Source organism: Typopeltis vanoorti, chromosome 12, assembly GCF_054136105.1.
Source record: "Typopeltis vanoorti isolate ZY-2024b chromosome 12, IOZ_Tvanoo_1.0, whole genome shotgun sequence".
NCBI classification, from domain to species: Eukaryota; Metazoa; Arthropoda; class Arachnida; order Uropygi; family Thelyphonidae; genus Typopeltis; species Typopeltis vanoorti.
The window spans coordinates 5,651,561-5,666,703 of record NC_143560.1 but is presented as its reverse complement, the minus strand read 5'-3'; the positions used below and the strand labels follow the sequence as shown (position 1 = coordinate 5,666,703).

General features: G+C 35.5%; 1 protein-coding gene across 2 annotated transcripts in view; it reads right to left on the bottom strand.

The window, feature by feature from the left end:
- The window catches only part of Coq2 (ubiquinone biosynthesis protein COQ2, mitochondrial), a 137,651-nt gene that overhangs the window by 30,907 nt on the left and 91,601 nt on the right, over positions 1-15,143 (bottom strand). For both annotated transcript variants that reach the window (XM_090401649.1, XM_090401648.1), the window contains exon 5: positions 8,134-8,267. In XM_090401649.1, the coding sequence (XP_090257775.1) occupies positions 8,134-8,267 (134 nt within the window). The remainder of the gene's footprint in view (positions 1-8,133; positions 8,268-15,143) is intronic.

Here is a 15,143-nt window from a genome sequence, read left to right as displayed (position 1 = left end):
TGAAAAGATTACCAGCTGTGTACCACATTGATGGAACTGTACTCCAGGAAACTGACAAAGCCAGAGATTTGCAAATGTTAAAGAGTATCAGTTCAGTGTTTCTAAATATAAGCTTATGCATTATGAATGAAGAATATTGCAGGCAGATATCATATTAATGAGAATGTGCTGCAATTATTCAGTGAAGCTAAAGACTTAGGAATTAGAGCTGACAGAAAGTTAAAGTATAGCAGATATTACTAAGGTGTCACCACATTGAAAGTTCTAGTGAAAAGTTCTAGAGGCAGATGAAGTGACTGAGATGATAACTGACCTATGGAACTGTATATGAGGATAAACAGAATAAGGTCTTCAAAGGTTGAGCAACAGAGGAGTGAGAGGAGATATAATAGAAATAAAAAGTGAGATTTTGTAGATTATGAATGCTGCAGAGAAAACTCCAGATCATCACTGGAAACTGGCTAAAGGAGAAAATACAATGTAATGTTCAGGTTCTTTTTATGGCAAGTGAAATGAGAAAGAGTATGTATATGTGGAATGTCTGCCATTAGCTAATGGGAGTGCTTTTTCAGTGAGTGTGTTCATGAATGAGTCTTTGGAATCACTGGAGGATCAAGTATAATAATAATATGAGAGTTGAATGCACCTGATTTTGACTATTATTTTTCCACTGCTAGTAGATATCTCAAAGTAATTTTGGCTTCTCAGATGGTATTGGCTGCATCTAGTTACTTCTCCTCCTCCTGGTGATAATTACTAACCTGTGAGGAGAGTTTAGTTTCGGGAAGACACAAAGAAATAAGGAACTGGTAAGGATATGGTAAATACTGAATTTCATGATATATTTCATCGGAGGATGTTATTATAAATGATTTGTCAAATCTTCCTCTAGCTGGTGAGAGTGATTACCTGTGTGGTGACCAGTTTTATGAGGATGTTTATAAGAATGGAGAATGTGTGGAACTATAAGGCTGATGATTGTGATAAATTAAGGGGAGCTTGCACCTATATATCATGGAATGAAGAATTGGATGGAAAGAGAGGTGCTCAATGCTGCTTGGACTCTGTTCAAGAGATATCTGAGAGGCGATGTTAATATATTCCAAAGGTCAGGAGGTTAAACAAAGTAGGTGTAAAGTGGATGAATTAAAGTTGATTGGTTGTTTTGGATTTACGACCATAAAAACTCAGGCTATGCAGCCAATGTATTATGCCTATTAGTTGTGTGTTCTTACGGCTGATTTGTCTGTTTTGTAGAAAGAAAAACCCTACTACCTCCATATGATACTGGCTAGATGAATTATGAGGTAAGACATGCAGTCGTGACAAAGGCATTAATGGAGGAAGCATAAGATGAGTAGTAATAGTTAGTTGCACGAGGAGTACAAAGGGTAGGCAAGGTAAGTAACTTGTTCTTTTGATATGTGGCCAGCAGAGAAAAGAATATGGAAAGATGATACTGGTTGGTGACAAGGTAGAATGATGACCAGTGCAGAAAATACAGTTGGGATATTAAATGGGCAATTCATAAGGATATTTCATTCTCGTGAATGTGATATCAATGAATAATTATTCAAACACTCTGACTGGGTAGAAGAGAAAAATCATGATAAGGATGAAGAGGAATTTATTGAATTGTTGGGAGACAACATTATCAAGCAGCATGTGAAAGCAGGAACTCAAGGTCAAAGAATGTTAGACATCAGAAGGGATCTCTTAAAAATATGGCTATTTTACCACCAGTTGGTGACAGTGATCAGACTGTGCTTTCTTGGGAAGTATCTAATTATACTGATGTTCCTATTAGAACAGGCTACATGCTGAACTACAAAGCTGGAAATTATGATCAACTTAGCAGAATACTATCTTTGGTCCCATAGTATCAGTTACTCAGGGCTGGCTCTAGAATTTTTGCTGCCCCAGCACCAACCTCAAATTAACTTTTGGAATTTTGAAAACCATTATGTTCAACATTAGTTTCATGACCATTAATTTTAAATATAGTATTAAATATAATATAATATGGAATTTTGAAAACCATTATGTTCAACATTAGTTTCATGACCATTAATAATAATGCACTGATAAAGTGATTAAAATACTGCATATTCATAAAATAAACCATCGACTTCATCAATTGACAATTAAATGAAATGTAGTTATAATTATTACTTACATATATGGAATGATCTTCACTTGTACAATGGTGAACTGTTGAGTTACACTTAACTATAGAATGTACACGTTATAGTTTTAGCACTATTTTCACATTATTTTAATTAGAATTTATATTGTTTTTAGTATCTACTGATTAAAAATACACTTTTCTTGCTTTCATATTTTCAAAATCAGAAATTAAATCTGCATAGTCTAATTTCTGACCGATTTCATGTTCAAGTGAAATCATGGCAAGTCCTTCCAATCTAGTTTCGGCCATTGTTGAGCATAAGTAAGCTTTAATAAGATTCAGTTTTGAGAAACTTCGCTCACCACTTGCAACGATCACAGGCAATGGCAGTAATATTCTTAGGGCGACAGCGACATTTGGAGCAAAGTTATTTTCAACAATAAAACGAAGCACTTCAATTGGCACCGTATTTTCTGGTACTAATTTGGATGCTACTTTCAGTTCATCACAGCTCAATTGCATCGATGTCTCTATTTTCTTCATGTGTTAAAACGGCTTCTAGGTTTTTACAATTGTCTAAGAGCTGATTTGTCGTCTCAGATTTTAATTTAGAGATGTTATATAAAAATGAAAAATGTGAACTGTGATGCTTCAATTGCTCGAACCTTTCTTCAATAGAATTAGTTGCAACATCAATAATAAAAAAGAAAAACTCAACTTTGAATTTTGTTTTGAGATCTAAAATAGGTTCATCTCTTGCTTCATAATCATGTTGTTTTTTCTGCTGACGCAATCTGGTACTTTCGAATGTTGGTTTCAAATCAGCATCAGTTTCGACTTTCTCAGCTAATGTTGTAGCATCGACAAGAAAATTTTGAAATGATTTATCATTTCTGAGATTCTTAAGACTTTTGAGAATATTACCCAATGTTGTTATGGCACTAGACAATTCCATCTTTATGCTTTGCAACAGTTTACTTGCAACATTAATTTCATTTAAAACATAGTGCCATATAACCAGACAACATAAAAATTTAAAGTCTCTAAGTTTTAGAGCAAGGGTTTCGGCTTCGTGTCTCGCCAGTTTGTCTACTGACTCATCATCAGCAATTTCTATCAGTGCATAATAAAACTCCTCAATATAGTATCTTAAAGGACGAATAGCGTCTATATTAGATTCCCAGAGAGTTGTACTTAATGGCTTGGGCATTAGGGTTGTAATATGTGTCTTAAGGATTCCCCAACGCAGCGTTGACGCTGAGAAAAATACATACAATTTCTGAACCATTTCAAAAAATGAAATCCCTTCTCTAGATGACATTGCAGCATCATTGACCACCAAGTTGAGAGAATGAGAACAACAAGGGATATAAAAAGCTCTTGGGTTCAAGTCCCTAATGCGTTGTTGAACTCCTGAATGCTTTCCTTTCATGTTCAATCCATTGTCATAACCCTGGTCATGCATGTTTGTGATTGGAACATTCATGTCTGATAATTTTCTTACGATATTCGGTTAACGCTGAGCCTGTAGTGGCTTCTACAGGAATGAAACCAAGAAAATGCTCATGAATGTTGATATCAGTTGGATTCGTATTAACAAATCTTACAATTAGTGTTAATTGTTCAATGTGGCTTACATTGGAGTACAGTCTGCAACTATGCTGTAATATTTAGCTTTCTCAACCATAGAAATTATTTGTTTTTTTATGGTTTTCCAGAGAGGAGAGCAATCAATTCATTTTGAATATTTTTCCCAAGATAATGTTGGATCGAACCACAAGCTACTCTCATTAAATGTTCAGACATAGCACTGTCAAATCTGGCAATCAAGCTGTAAAAAATTTCCATTGTTAGGGTCATATATATTATCAGATGTTCCATGAAATGGTAAGCATTGTTGGCCCAAGAACTGGACAACAGCAATTAGGCATTCTATTATGCTTCTCCAGTGCTGAATTTCTGAATTTAATAACTTCTGTTGCATTGAATCAATTGTCTGTTCTAATTTAAGCCTGGATGATAATTCAATCCACTTTTTATGGGGCTCCAAATGGTTTTTAGATTTCTCGTGTTCATTAAGATACACATACAAATGACCCCAATCGTTATACCCATCAGTAGTGAATGACATTATGTTACAGGAAAACAACTTACAGCAGAAACAAAATACAGAATCTTTTTCTTTTGAATACACTAACCATGATCGATTAATATGTTCCCCATTGCTTAGTTCCATGGTGTAAAAATTTAATGAAAATTTCCTACCATTAGAGCTGCGTGGAAAAATGAAATCACTGTTTGGTTTCTCTGGCGGGCCTTTTTTTTACGATTTCCAGTCTTTCGGCATCGCTTAAAGAAGGATTCCATCTAGCTGGATCAGTGTACCTATCAAGTTCATCGCTTAAATCTCTAGATTCGGAAATTGTCATATCAGTCTCATTTTCGAGATTCCTTGCAATGTCTATGTTACTGGGATCCGAGTTAGAAATACTTGCCATGAGCTCAGAATCATTGGTTTCGATACATTTACTTATTTCCTCCTGCCCTACATCAGTTGATTGAGTTTTTAGATATTTAAGTAAAGTCTCACTATGTTTTTGAACATCACATTCTTTTTCCAGTTTCCGTTTGCGATATTCTGCACCTGATAGTCTTTCTTTTATCGGATATTGTAATCTATTAAAAAAAAAAAAAAAATCAGCTAATGCCTTTTTGTTCCTATATAGGGAGTAGCCGAGGCCGTTTTTAAGCCTTATCTAACTTTTTGGAGACTGAGTGGGCACTTCAATCTCCACTGGTAGCCAATCAGAGATAGCTGGCTCAAGGCTATCACTAATTAATCAGCATGCAGTGAAGAAGGCAACTAGTAAGTGCTGCCATCTGGTGGTCCCTAACCCTAACACAATATTTTTAATGTCTGAAAATAGTGTGGGTTCGACGGCCGATTTTCTTGAGTTTACAGGACGAAAAACCCACGTTTCTGGGAGGAAAAACCCGCTAGCCCATGCCAGAGATCGACTAACTCTGGAACTGGTCGAGAAATGGCTTAGAAAAAGTTTCTCTAGTCAGCGGCTAGATTCGAACGCCTTTAGTTGTGTGGTCAAGCGCTGTGGAGTGCAAATGCCACTTCTACTGAGATAATTTGAATATTAAAATTGTTTTAAACCCTACAATAAAATATTATTAGTATGGTATTATTTAGTAATTAATGGAGGTTGAAACACTGTACTAACTTCTAATTTACATAAAACTCTAAAAAAAATTTATCACTGTAACAGTCACTAACACTGAGCAAATCAACTTTTGTTAATACACACTCAAAAACAACTGAAACGTTCTGTAGATTACAGTATCGATGGCCATTACTCAAAGAGAAGGACTCTAGTGGAAATTTCAATTACTTCGTATATGACTCATTTTCTAGTAAACATGTCTTGCCTTAGGCAGTAATTCATATAATCGGATTAAGTTCCAAGTTCCCGTGTTTAATTCACATGGTATGCATACACAATACTAAGAATTAGCATGATTAATACAACTAACAACTACAAATTTTTACAAATATATTACAATATATTATACAAAATAGTGGCACGCAACAGTAGGTAATACTTTAACATTTATTTTGATGAACAAAATTGGCTTTGGGAATGGCAGATTATGTTAAACTCTGAATGAGATACTATTATATTATAATTCTTCTTATTCAGAATTTAACACCAGCTAACAGTGGGAAATTCAATTCATAGTAAGTTAACAAGCACAAGATGGAAATATAATATCGCATAATGAACTTTTAAATGCAGTTTTATTGCAGACTCCATTGTTGCATATGCAAGGAATAGAGAGAAGAGGGAAAGGGAGTAAGCGAAGAATGACTCACATAGCTACGATTACCGAAGAGCATTACGTGAGTATCATTGGTTGACGGATTGTCGGAAATAGAAACAGCATCATGGATATAATAAGTCACTAGTCAACTTATTATAAAAACTGCGATCTTATGCAGTATTATTATAATTATTATTTATTCCACATCTTCATTTTATTCACTTTCATTTTGGCTGCCTTATGCAAATGCATGCGTTGCACTGTCGGTAGAGCCCGCCCTACAGTTACTGAATGGGAAAAATGTCAGCAATGCATAGTAATCTTTGAAAAAGTGATTAAATGCAGCCAGTATTTGAATGTATCCCTAGTGTTTGAAGAATAAATTGGTTAGGAGTGAAATGGATGTGCAACCTTGTTAAGTAAGAGATCCAAAAAAGAAGATAATATGGCAAGAAGTGTCATGAGAATAAGAATGAGAGTAGTTATGAATCATATAAAGTGCAGGCCAGAAAAGTAATGAATACTGTGCAGAAAGCTATCGGAGCATGAAAAGAAATTGGCTATGCAAGTTATAAATTATGCTGCAAGCAAATGAAAGAATGAATGTGAAAGAATAACTTTATTGAATGCAGATGGTACTCAAGTGTCAGAAGCTAATGAGATTGTTCAGTTAATGAGTGCTCACTTTGCTAAGATTATATCAACCAGGTGTATGTAAAATGATGCACAGTGCTACTGCTACATTGGATGAAGAGTTAGAGTTCATGAAAATGAGGTTGAAGAGCTGTTGCATAACCTGGATAAGAATTTGTCAATAGGGACAGATGGAATACCAGCCTGTTTGCTAAAAGAATGTTCATTCAAATTGGTTAGGCCTTTCATATGTTTGTATAACTCAAGTCTCGGCTCAGGAATGATACCACAGGAATGGAAGGAATGTATGACAGATCCATTGTACGAGGGTATTGCAAAAACTGATGTTTTTGCACTATCAGTATCGCTGGTGTGGTAGTGAAGATTTTAGAGAAGGTTTAAACTCGCATACAGAAATGGGTGGACAAACAAGCTATACTCTGCAAGGAGCAGCATGGATTTACTAAAGGAAGGTCATGTTTTAGCAATTTACTTATATTTTATAACAACGTTATGGCCAAGTTGGATATGCGCAATTGTTTACACATAAAGCTGGAAATGCCTTAGCAAAATCCAACACTATGATAATGTTGGATTTGGCTAAGGCATTTCATAGGATACCACATGAAAGGCTCTAGCATAAACTGGAGAATATGGGATCGGAATATAAACTCTTGTCTTGGATCAGTGGATGGTTGACAGACAGATATCAAAAAGTAGAATACAGTGGGTGGGAATCTGCCAGATTTAAAGTGACCAGTGATGTACCTTAGAGTTCAGTCCTTGGACAATTGTTGTTCAATCTGTACATTAATAACATTGGGAAGGGTCTAACAGGATATGTGCAATTGTTTGTCGATGACACAAAGAAAGGTAGGGCAATCAGGGATGCTACTGATATCCAGCACTTACAAAATGATTTGAATATGCTGAAAATTTGGGCAAACAAAAATTACTGTCAGTTTAATAATAGTAAGTGTGTAAAGTTATGCACTTTGGCATGATGAGATTTCCAGTAGCATATTGTGTTAGAGGGGTTATGCTACAAGAAACTGATGATACTAGGGATCTTGGCATAATGGTGGATATGAATTTGAAATTCAAAGGCAAAGGTCACATAGCACAAGTTGCAAATACAACTCAGAGAATAACTGTGATGTTGAATTGAACTTTGACATGTAACAATCTTGCCTCTGGCCTTGATAAAAACTTACCTGGAAAATTAAAAATTTTCATTTTGTTTCTGTATATTGAGGTGTTCAAAGTTACTTTTTTTTCATTTTCCTGTCAACAACAAAAAAAGTAACTTGATCACCTTCGAGATTAGCACAAAATTAAACTATTTCATTAAATTATTATTTTTCATAATTAACCTGAATGTGAAACAGCTCACCTTTCAATCACCACTTAAAATGTAATATTTATAAATTGGGTAATGGTCACTATCTTTAAACACTATTTTTTTACCTAAAAATAAATTTCATATACTTTTAAACAAAAGTAATACAGAAAGCTTAATGAGATATAATGAGGAAGTATACCTGATGTGCATAGATAGTATCATATATCATAGTCCATGATATACATGCTATATACAAAGGTAGAACAGCTAACCAGTTGCAGGAACCATAGACAGCTGTCCAACCCATCAGAGCACCCCAGTTAAAAGTCAAACCTATGGAAGATATAACTGCAATAAATGAATTATTTTATTTGTTTCACTTACTCTTACTTTAACTAAATTCAAGTCTACCTTTCTGTGTATACACAAGCATATATTTTATTCTGAAACAAAATAAGCCTCAAGGCTTATCACAAAGAAGTTCATGCAAGGTCCATATTCACACAATGTCTATCATAACTCTGCTTAAACTCATTCACCAATAAATGCACTCACAACTATCTCTGGCAAAGCTAATCCACTCATTCACCATTCTCCATGCAAAAAATATAGTTCTACCATCATCCTTATCATCTACACGTGGATTCTCCTAAGAACATAGATTCCAGGAAAACCTCATGATTTGCCACAATAAACTGGCAATCATTATCCTTAGATCAAAAAATCAATCTGTTCAAATCATCCTACAAATTTATTTACCACTGATCTTCCCTATTTAGCATCATCAACCAACAACTGGATATTCCTATGTAAATCATTCTCAATATCATGACACAAATTAAACAGCAGCAATTGAAGTCCAGAGCCAATATATTGCATCACTCGTAACCTGCTTTCTCCTTGATTCTGCTTTGCCATACATTACTCTTTGATGTTTATCAGCCACCCTCTTATCTATGTCATAAGCTTCATATGCATCCTCATTTGTATTAATGTACATAATAGATCTCCATGCAGGATCCCAACAAATGCATTTGTAAAGCCCATCAATATTACTGTGTAGCAAATTACAAAACAAACCAAACCTCCATTTTGCAAATTGCATTGCCTCTTCTAGTGTTGTATGCCCATTCCTGAATTCTCGACTTAACCAAATTTTCCAAATTAACTTAACCACCATCACCCCTGAAAAGCTGACTAAATTTGATATCTTTATCTTGCTTTCTTTCCACCATCTAGAAACGTTTGTTATTAAACAAGTGACAGTGGATAGATATATGGTCAGATATCATCTAATCCCACAACCACATTTGCATCAAGATCTTGCAATATCCTGACCACATATGATCCATCTACTTCTATTCTTATACTAGTCTTACATCAATCACACCTGATTCTGCACCTGAATGATACACTCTCATAAAATGACTACTCATTAATTTAACTATTTCTTTCACTGCTATCACCTTCTTGCAAGATGCATTCACTAACATTATCTTTCCACAATTATGCTTCCTTTTATTTGCCACATAGCAAAAAAGAACTCTGAGATTTCCTTTGGTATGGATGGCTAACTTTCACTCATATGCTTTTGCTTTTCTTAGCATGCTATCTACCTTTTATCCATGTTCATGAGCTTGCTAGCATCTCTGCTTATATTCCTTCAACTTTTTTTGTGTTGTTGCACCTCCAGCTTAATGGCATTACTTTATACATTTAACTCCCGCTGGATTTATTCTCATAACTGTGGATAGTATGATGCCGATTCCCTCAAACATTCATTACCCATTTCCCATGTACCACTGTCTTCCCTAGTAGTTTCCAATGACAGGATACTGCTCAAAGCCACTTCTTAAGTTTGCCATAATCATGTGCTCTGTAGTTCCATACATACATACCAATCCACATGTTCAGATATCTCCCAGATTAAAATTGCATAATCACTCTCCACAATTAGAAACAAAGTAGCTACCATTGTTATGGATGGACAACTCCTCTGATGCTATCTCCAGGTCCCCCCCCCCCCATCACATACCACCAGTTTGGTATGTGATGGGGGGGGGGGACTTTTCTGGTGTAACTTTTCACCAAGTTAGAAAAAACTTCAATAATTAAATAACTGAAATAAAATAAAAGCAAGTGGGTATTGGTACTAGTGGGTGATAATAATTAGTAACAGTGAGCAACAGTATTAAGGACTGCTAGTTGGTGTTTAGGATTAAGCAAAGGCAGTTTAGGCAATAGTATTATTCACTTAACCACATGCTTGTTCATTTTGTTTTAACTGCTATGTTTATTTTAACCAGCCAAATCTGGTTATAGAGGTGCACCAAACATTTATACTTTTTGGTTGGTACTAAAATCTCATTTCTATTTAAATTTATGTAATTATGTCTACTTAAAACAGGAATTATCCCATATAATCTGAAGAGCTAATTGAGAAATCAAATCTTATAGATCTGGTTCTGTTCACATCTCATCTTATGGTTAGTAATGACTGCACAGCCTTAAAGTACTGATGTCATTTGTGACTGATATTCCAGAAAATTACTTTTTCTCACCCATGAAAAGTCTTCATTTTAATGATATTTCCTCCATCACCAACAAATCTTTTCTTCCCTTTTCATAAATTTTTCCACTTCACCTGCTTTTCCGTTTCTTAATCCTTCATGTTAACATCCTACTAACAATGACTAACAACAAGATTCCTTCTGTTTCACTAACGAGATTGGAAACACAGTTTGAGTAATCTTTCAATCATGTAATTTCAAATTAAGCCTGGTGTATAGGCAGGTTACTCTGAAATGAACCCTTAGTAGTGAATAATTAATTATTCCTTTTTATTTTGATAAGTTTTCCACAATAGCTTCCAGGTATAAATCTTTTGATCTGAAACACACAAAATGATATTTATGGGAAAGTGAGACTCCCTTTATTTTTCCACAGAGTAAGAATGCAAGTCCTGATGTGTCATTATTCATTGTGTAAAAAGTAGCATCTTCTGGGAAAAGCTATTACATACCATTTGTAAGATAAACAGGCAATAAACAGGAAAGATTAGTTGAAGATCATTCGACAGGCAGATGTGGCTATAGCATTCCTAGTATTTATTAACCCGATGAATACTATACAGAAGAATGGATATTTACAATGATATGCTGGAGTTAGTAGCTAAACACACTAAAAACTGTTTGGAAATTAAGTGAAATAATTGGTGAGCCTTCTGATTGGGGAAACAGACTGTTGCCCCAAAGAGAAGGCCCCATGAAAGACAACTCAGGAGAAGAGAAAGTTTATTATCTTGCAGTTTATCTCTTGAAAATATTAGAAGAGTTAGAGATACTGGGAGGTCCTAGACAGTGATAGAAAACACTGCAGTGAACTCACCAGGGCATAACCAACAGGAACAAGGTACCAGTTAGCTTCTAAGTGGTGGCTATCACATATCAATAGTCCTGTATCTGAATCTTCAACAAAGATGATATTTGACCAGAAATGCTTAAGTATGGAGGTATAAAAGTCTTGCAGTTGCTGAACTGCATTGTTCAGAAGGCAGGGACAAATTTTAGATGATTGGAGTAGATCTCTCAAAGTACCCATATACAAAAATGGAAATAAAACTAAATGTGAGAATTACAGAGGTTTTCCTAATGAGTATTCCTGTTAAGATTTATGCAAGTATAATTGAGAAACAGTTGGGAAAAATTGGGGAAGGGAAGATTGGTGAAGAGCAAGTTGAATTCAGACCAGATACATGCTATCAGGAACAGATTTTCACTTTATGACAAATAGTTGAAAAATCATGGGAATATAATTTTGTAGAGCTGCAAAAGGCATATGACAAGATGCCAAGAGAAAAGGTAGTCAAAACACTACAGTTATATGGTGTCAATGGAGCATTATATCAAGCAATACTAGTCTTTATTTGAGTTGTAAATCAGCAGTTAGAATTGAAGAAAGTACGGGAAGATGGTTTGATATTAAATCTGGTGTTAGACAAGGATGTACATTATCCCCTCTGTTATTCATTATCTATATGGATCACATTATGAAGGAAAGTAATATTAAACCTGATATCAAAATGTTATACTTCTAAATAAATCTGCTACAAGTCTGCAAGATTGCCTGACTAAACTGAATAACTGTTGTAATAGATATGGTATAAAAGTAAGCAATAACAAGACAAAGACAATGAAAATAGGGAGAGGCATTGAAAATATCAACTCCATTGTGAATGGAGAACCTATAGAATAAGTAAAACATTTAAGCTACTTAGGTATGATTTTTAGTGAAGATGGTAAATTAAATACGGAAATAGACAACAGAATTAACAAAGCTGGTATGGTAGGAAGTCAACTGAATAAATTTATATGGAATAAGAGAGAAATTAGTCGGAACACTAAATTAGCTGTATACAAGACAGTGTTCAAACCAATTTTAACTTATGGATCTGAGAGCTGGATTAGAAATAAAATACTTGATCAAAGACTAGAGATTACAGATATTTATTGTCCTCAGAAAGATCAGGGACACGAACAGATGGCAATATCATATTAAAAATGAGGATATTAGTAAAGAACTGGACCTTGTTATCATCCAGGAATGTGTTAGCAGAGCTAATCTCAGGTGGTATGGTCACTTAACCAGAAGGGGAGAGGAAAGACCAGCCAAACAAGTGTTCTCTGCCAGGTTGACAGGAAAAAGAACCAAAAGAAGACCAAGATATAGGTGGATTGATACAGTAAAAAGTGCCTTAGAAGACAGAAATATAAGATCTCATAATTTTGGATTATTGACAGATAACAGATTGATTTCGAGGAAAATTGTTGATAGGAAGTTAGTAATCATGTACATTCTTCATGTAGTGCTATCATAATATTCTGTACATCCTTTGAGGGTACATGTCAGGAATTTGATGGTGATGATGATGTATCTGAATCACATCTGTAAGAAAAGCTCAGCAAAAATGCTGACATCCCTAGCACCAATGAAGAAAAGTAATTTCTATCATATTCGTGGATAAACTAACATTTTTCTATTTATTAGTATAACAATTTTCTGAAACAAAATTTTAGTTAAATTTCGAACTTTTCTTTCTAAAAAGGCTGGAGAGAGAGAGATAATATTTTCCACAAATGATCAATAAAATAAAAGAACTGGAATTTTTTTTCAAATGGTAAATGCTTATATTTCATCAGCTAATCAACTAATTCTAGGTAGTTAGGTTAAAAAAAAAAGAAGTGAGTTGTTTCCTCTTAATTTGGACTAAAAACTTAATTTAAAAGGTTGCTAAAAGCTTTTGGATGGATATTATTATTATTATTATTATTTCGGGCAACTCCAGGAGTCCTCAGACCCATTGAGGGAGGCCCTAAACATGTCCACACAACTATGCGATTACATTCTCACAGTATCTATCATAACTTGCCTTGAACTCGTTCACCGTCATAGCACCCACAACAGACTCTGGCAGCTTATTCCACTCATTTACCACTCTAAAAGTAAAGAACCCAGCTCTAACACCCCTGCTAACCACACTCTTGCCCAGCTTCCATAGGTTTAGAAGAGTTAGAATTACAAGGCATTACAAGAAGACTTGAATAGATTGAGTGATTTGGCACGGAAATGGGGATGTGAGTTCAATGTTGCAAAATGTAAGGTTTTAAAATTTGGAAAACAAAGATGGGATGCAGAATTTATGCTTGGTGAGAATATATTGTTGGAGGTAGAGCAAATAAGAGATCTGGGGGTGATAGCGGATAAGGATCTAAAACTTAGGGAACACATTGCCAAAATTGTGAAGACACCACAAAGGCTTCTGGAAATGATGCGGAGGACACTGACGTGTAGAAGTAGGGAGATTCTTGTTCTGTTGTATAAGGCTTTGATTAGGCCACACATGGACTATTGTGCCCAGATTTGGTCACCGGTTTTCAGAAGGATGAAGAGATTTTGGAAAGGGTCCAAAGGCGACTGACTAAGGTAGTTTCTGACCTCTGGAATGTCGAGTATGAGGAAAGATTAAAAAGATGTAATTTGCAGAGTCCAGTGGGGAGAAGGAAGAGGGGAGATATGATAGAGACCTACAAGTTGGTAAGGGGTTGTTATAAGATCAATGGTGGAGATGTTCTACAGAGAATAGTGGGAGATCAGGGGAGAACCAGAGGTCATCCCTGGAAACTGTATAAAGAGGGTGTGAGTAGGGGAGTGAGAGGCAGGTTTTTTTCGTGCAGAATTGTGAGTGATTGGAATGCCTTGCCTGAGAATGTGGTGTCTGCAAGGAGTTTGAATGTGTTTAAGACGCAGTATGATGAGATGTTTGTGAGATAAAAGGACCTCCTAGATGAGTCTTTGACTCCATGAGGTCTTGTTTAATAATAATAATAATAATAATAATAATAATAATAATAATAATAATTTGAATGTCTCAATCATATCTCCCCTTTTCCGCCTATCAACTAGTTTCTGCAACCCACAAATCTTCAACCTGTTCTCATATGGTTCATTCCATAGACCTGTTATCATCTTAGTCACTCGCCTCTGGATCCTCTCCACCTCCTCCCCATCAAGAAGGAACCGAGGTGACCAAATCTGGGCACAGTAGTCGAGATGAGGTCTTATCAAGGCTCGGTACAGAGGTACAATAACTTGCTTGTCTCTGCTCATCAAGGTATTTTTCAACAACCAAGTGAGTTGATGAGCTGATTTAGCTACTTTTGCAATGTGCCCCCTAAACTTCATCTCCCTATCCACCAACACTCCCAAGTCCCTGGCCTCATCAATCTCTTGCAGTACAGTTCCACCAATGTGGTATACTGCTGCTAATCTTTTCACCCCAAAATGCATAACCTTACATTTTGTCACATTAAATTGACATCCATTCTCCTTAGCCCAGAACTCCAATCTATCTAAGTCATCCTACAAGACTTTGACATCTTCTGCATTCACTACTGCCCTACCCAACTTTGCATCATCAGCGAACAAATAAATTGTTCCACTTAGATCCTTCCCTATATCGTTAATGAACAAATTAAACAGCAGTGTTCCAAGAACAGAACCCTGAGGCACACAACTAGTAACAGGCCGTCTTTTGGACACTACTCCTGAATAAACTACTCTTTGATATCTCTCCATCAACCAACCACCTATCCATCTCACCAACCCTATATCCATTCCCATATGTTGTAGTTTACGGATTAGTATTCCATG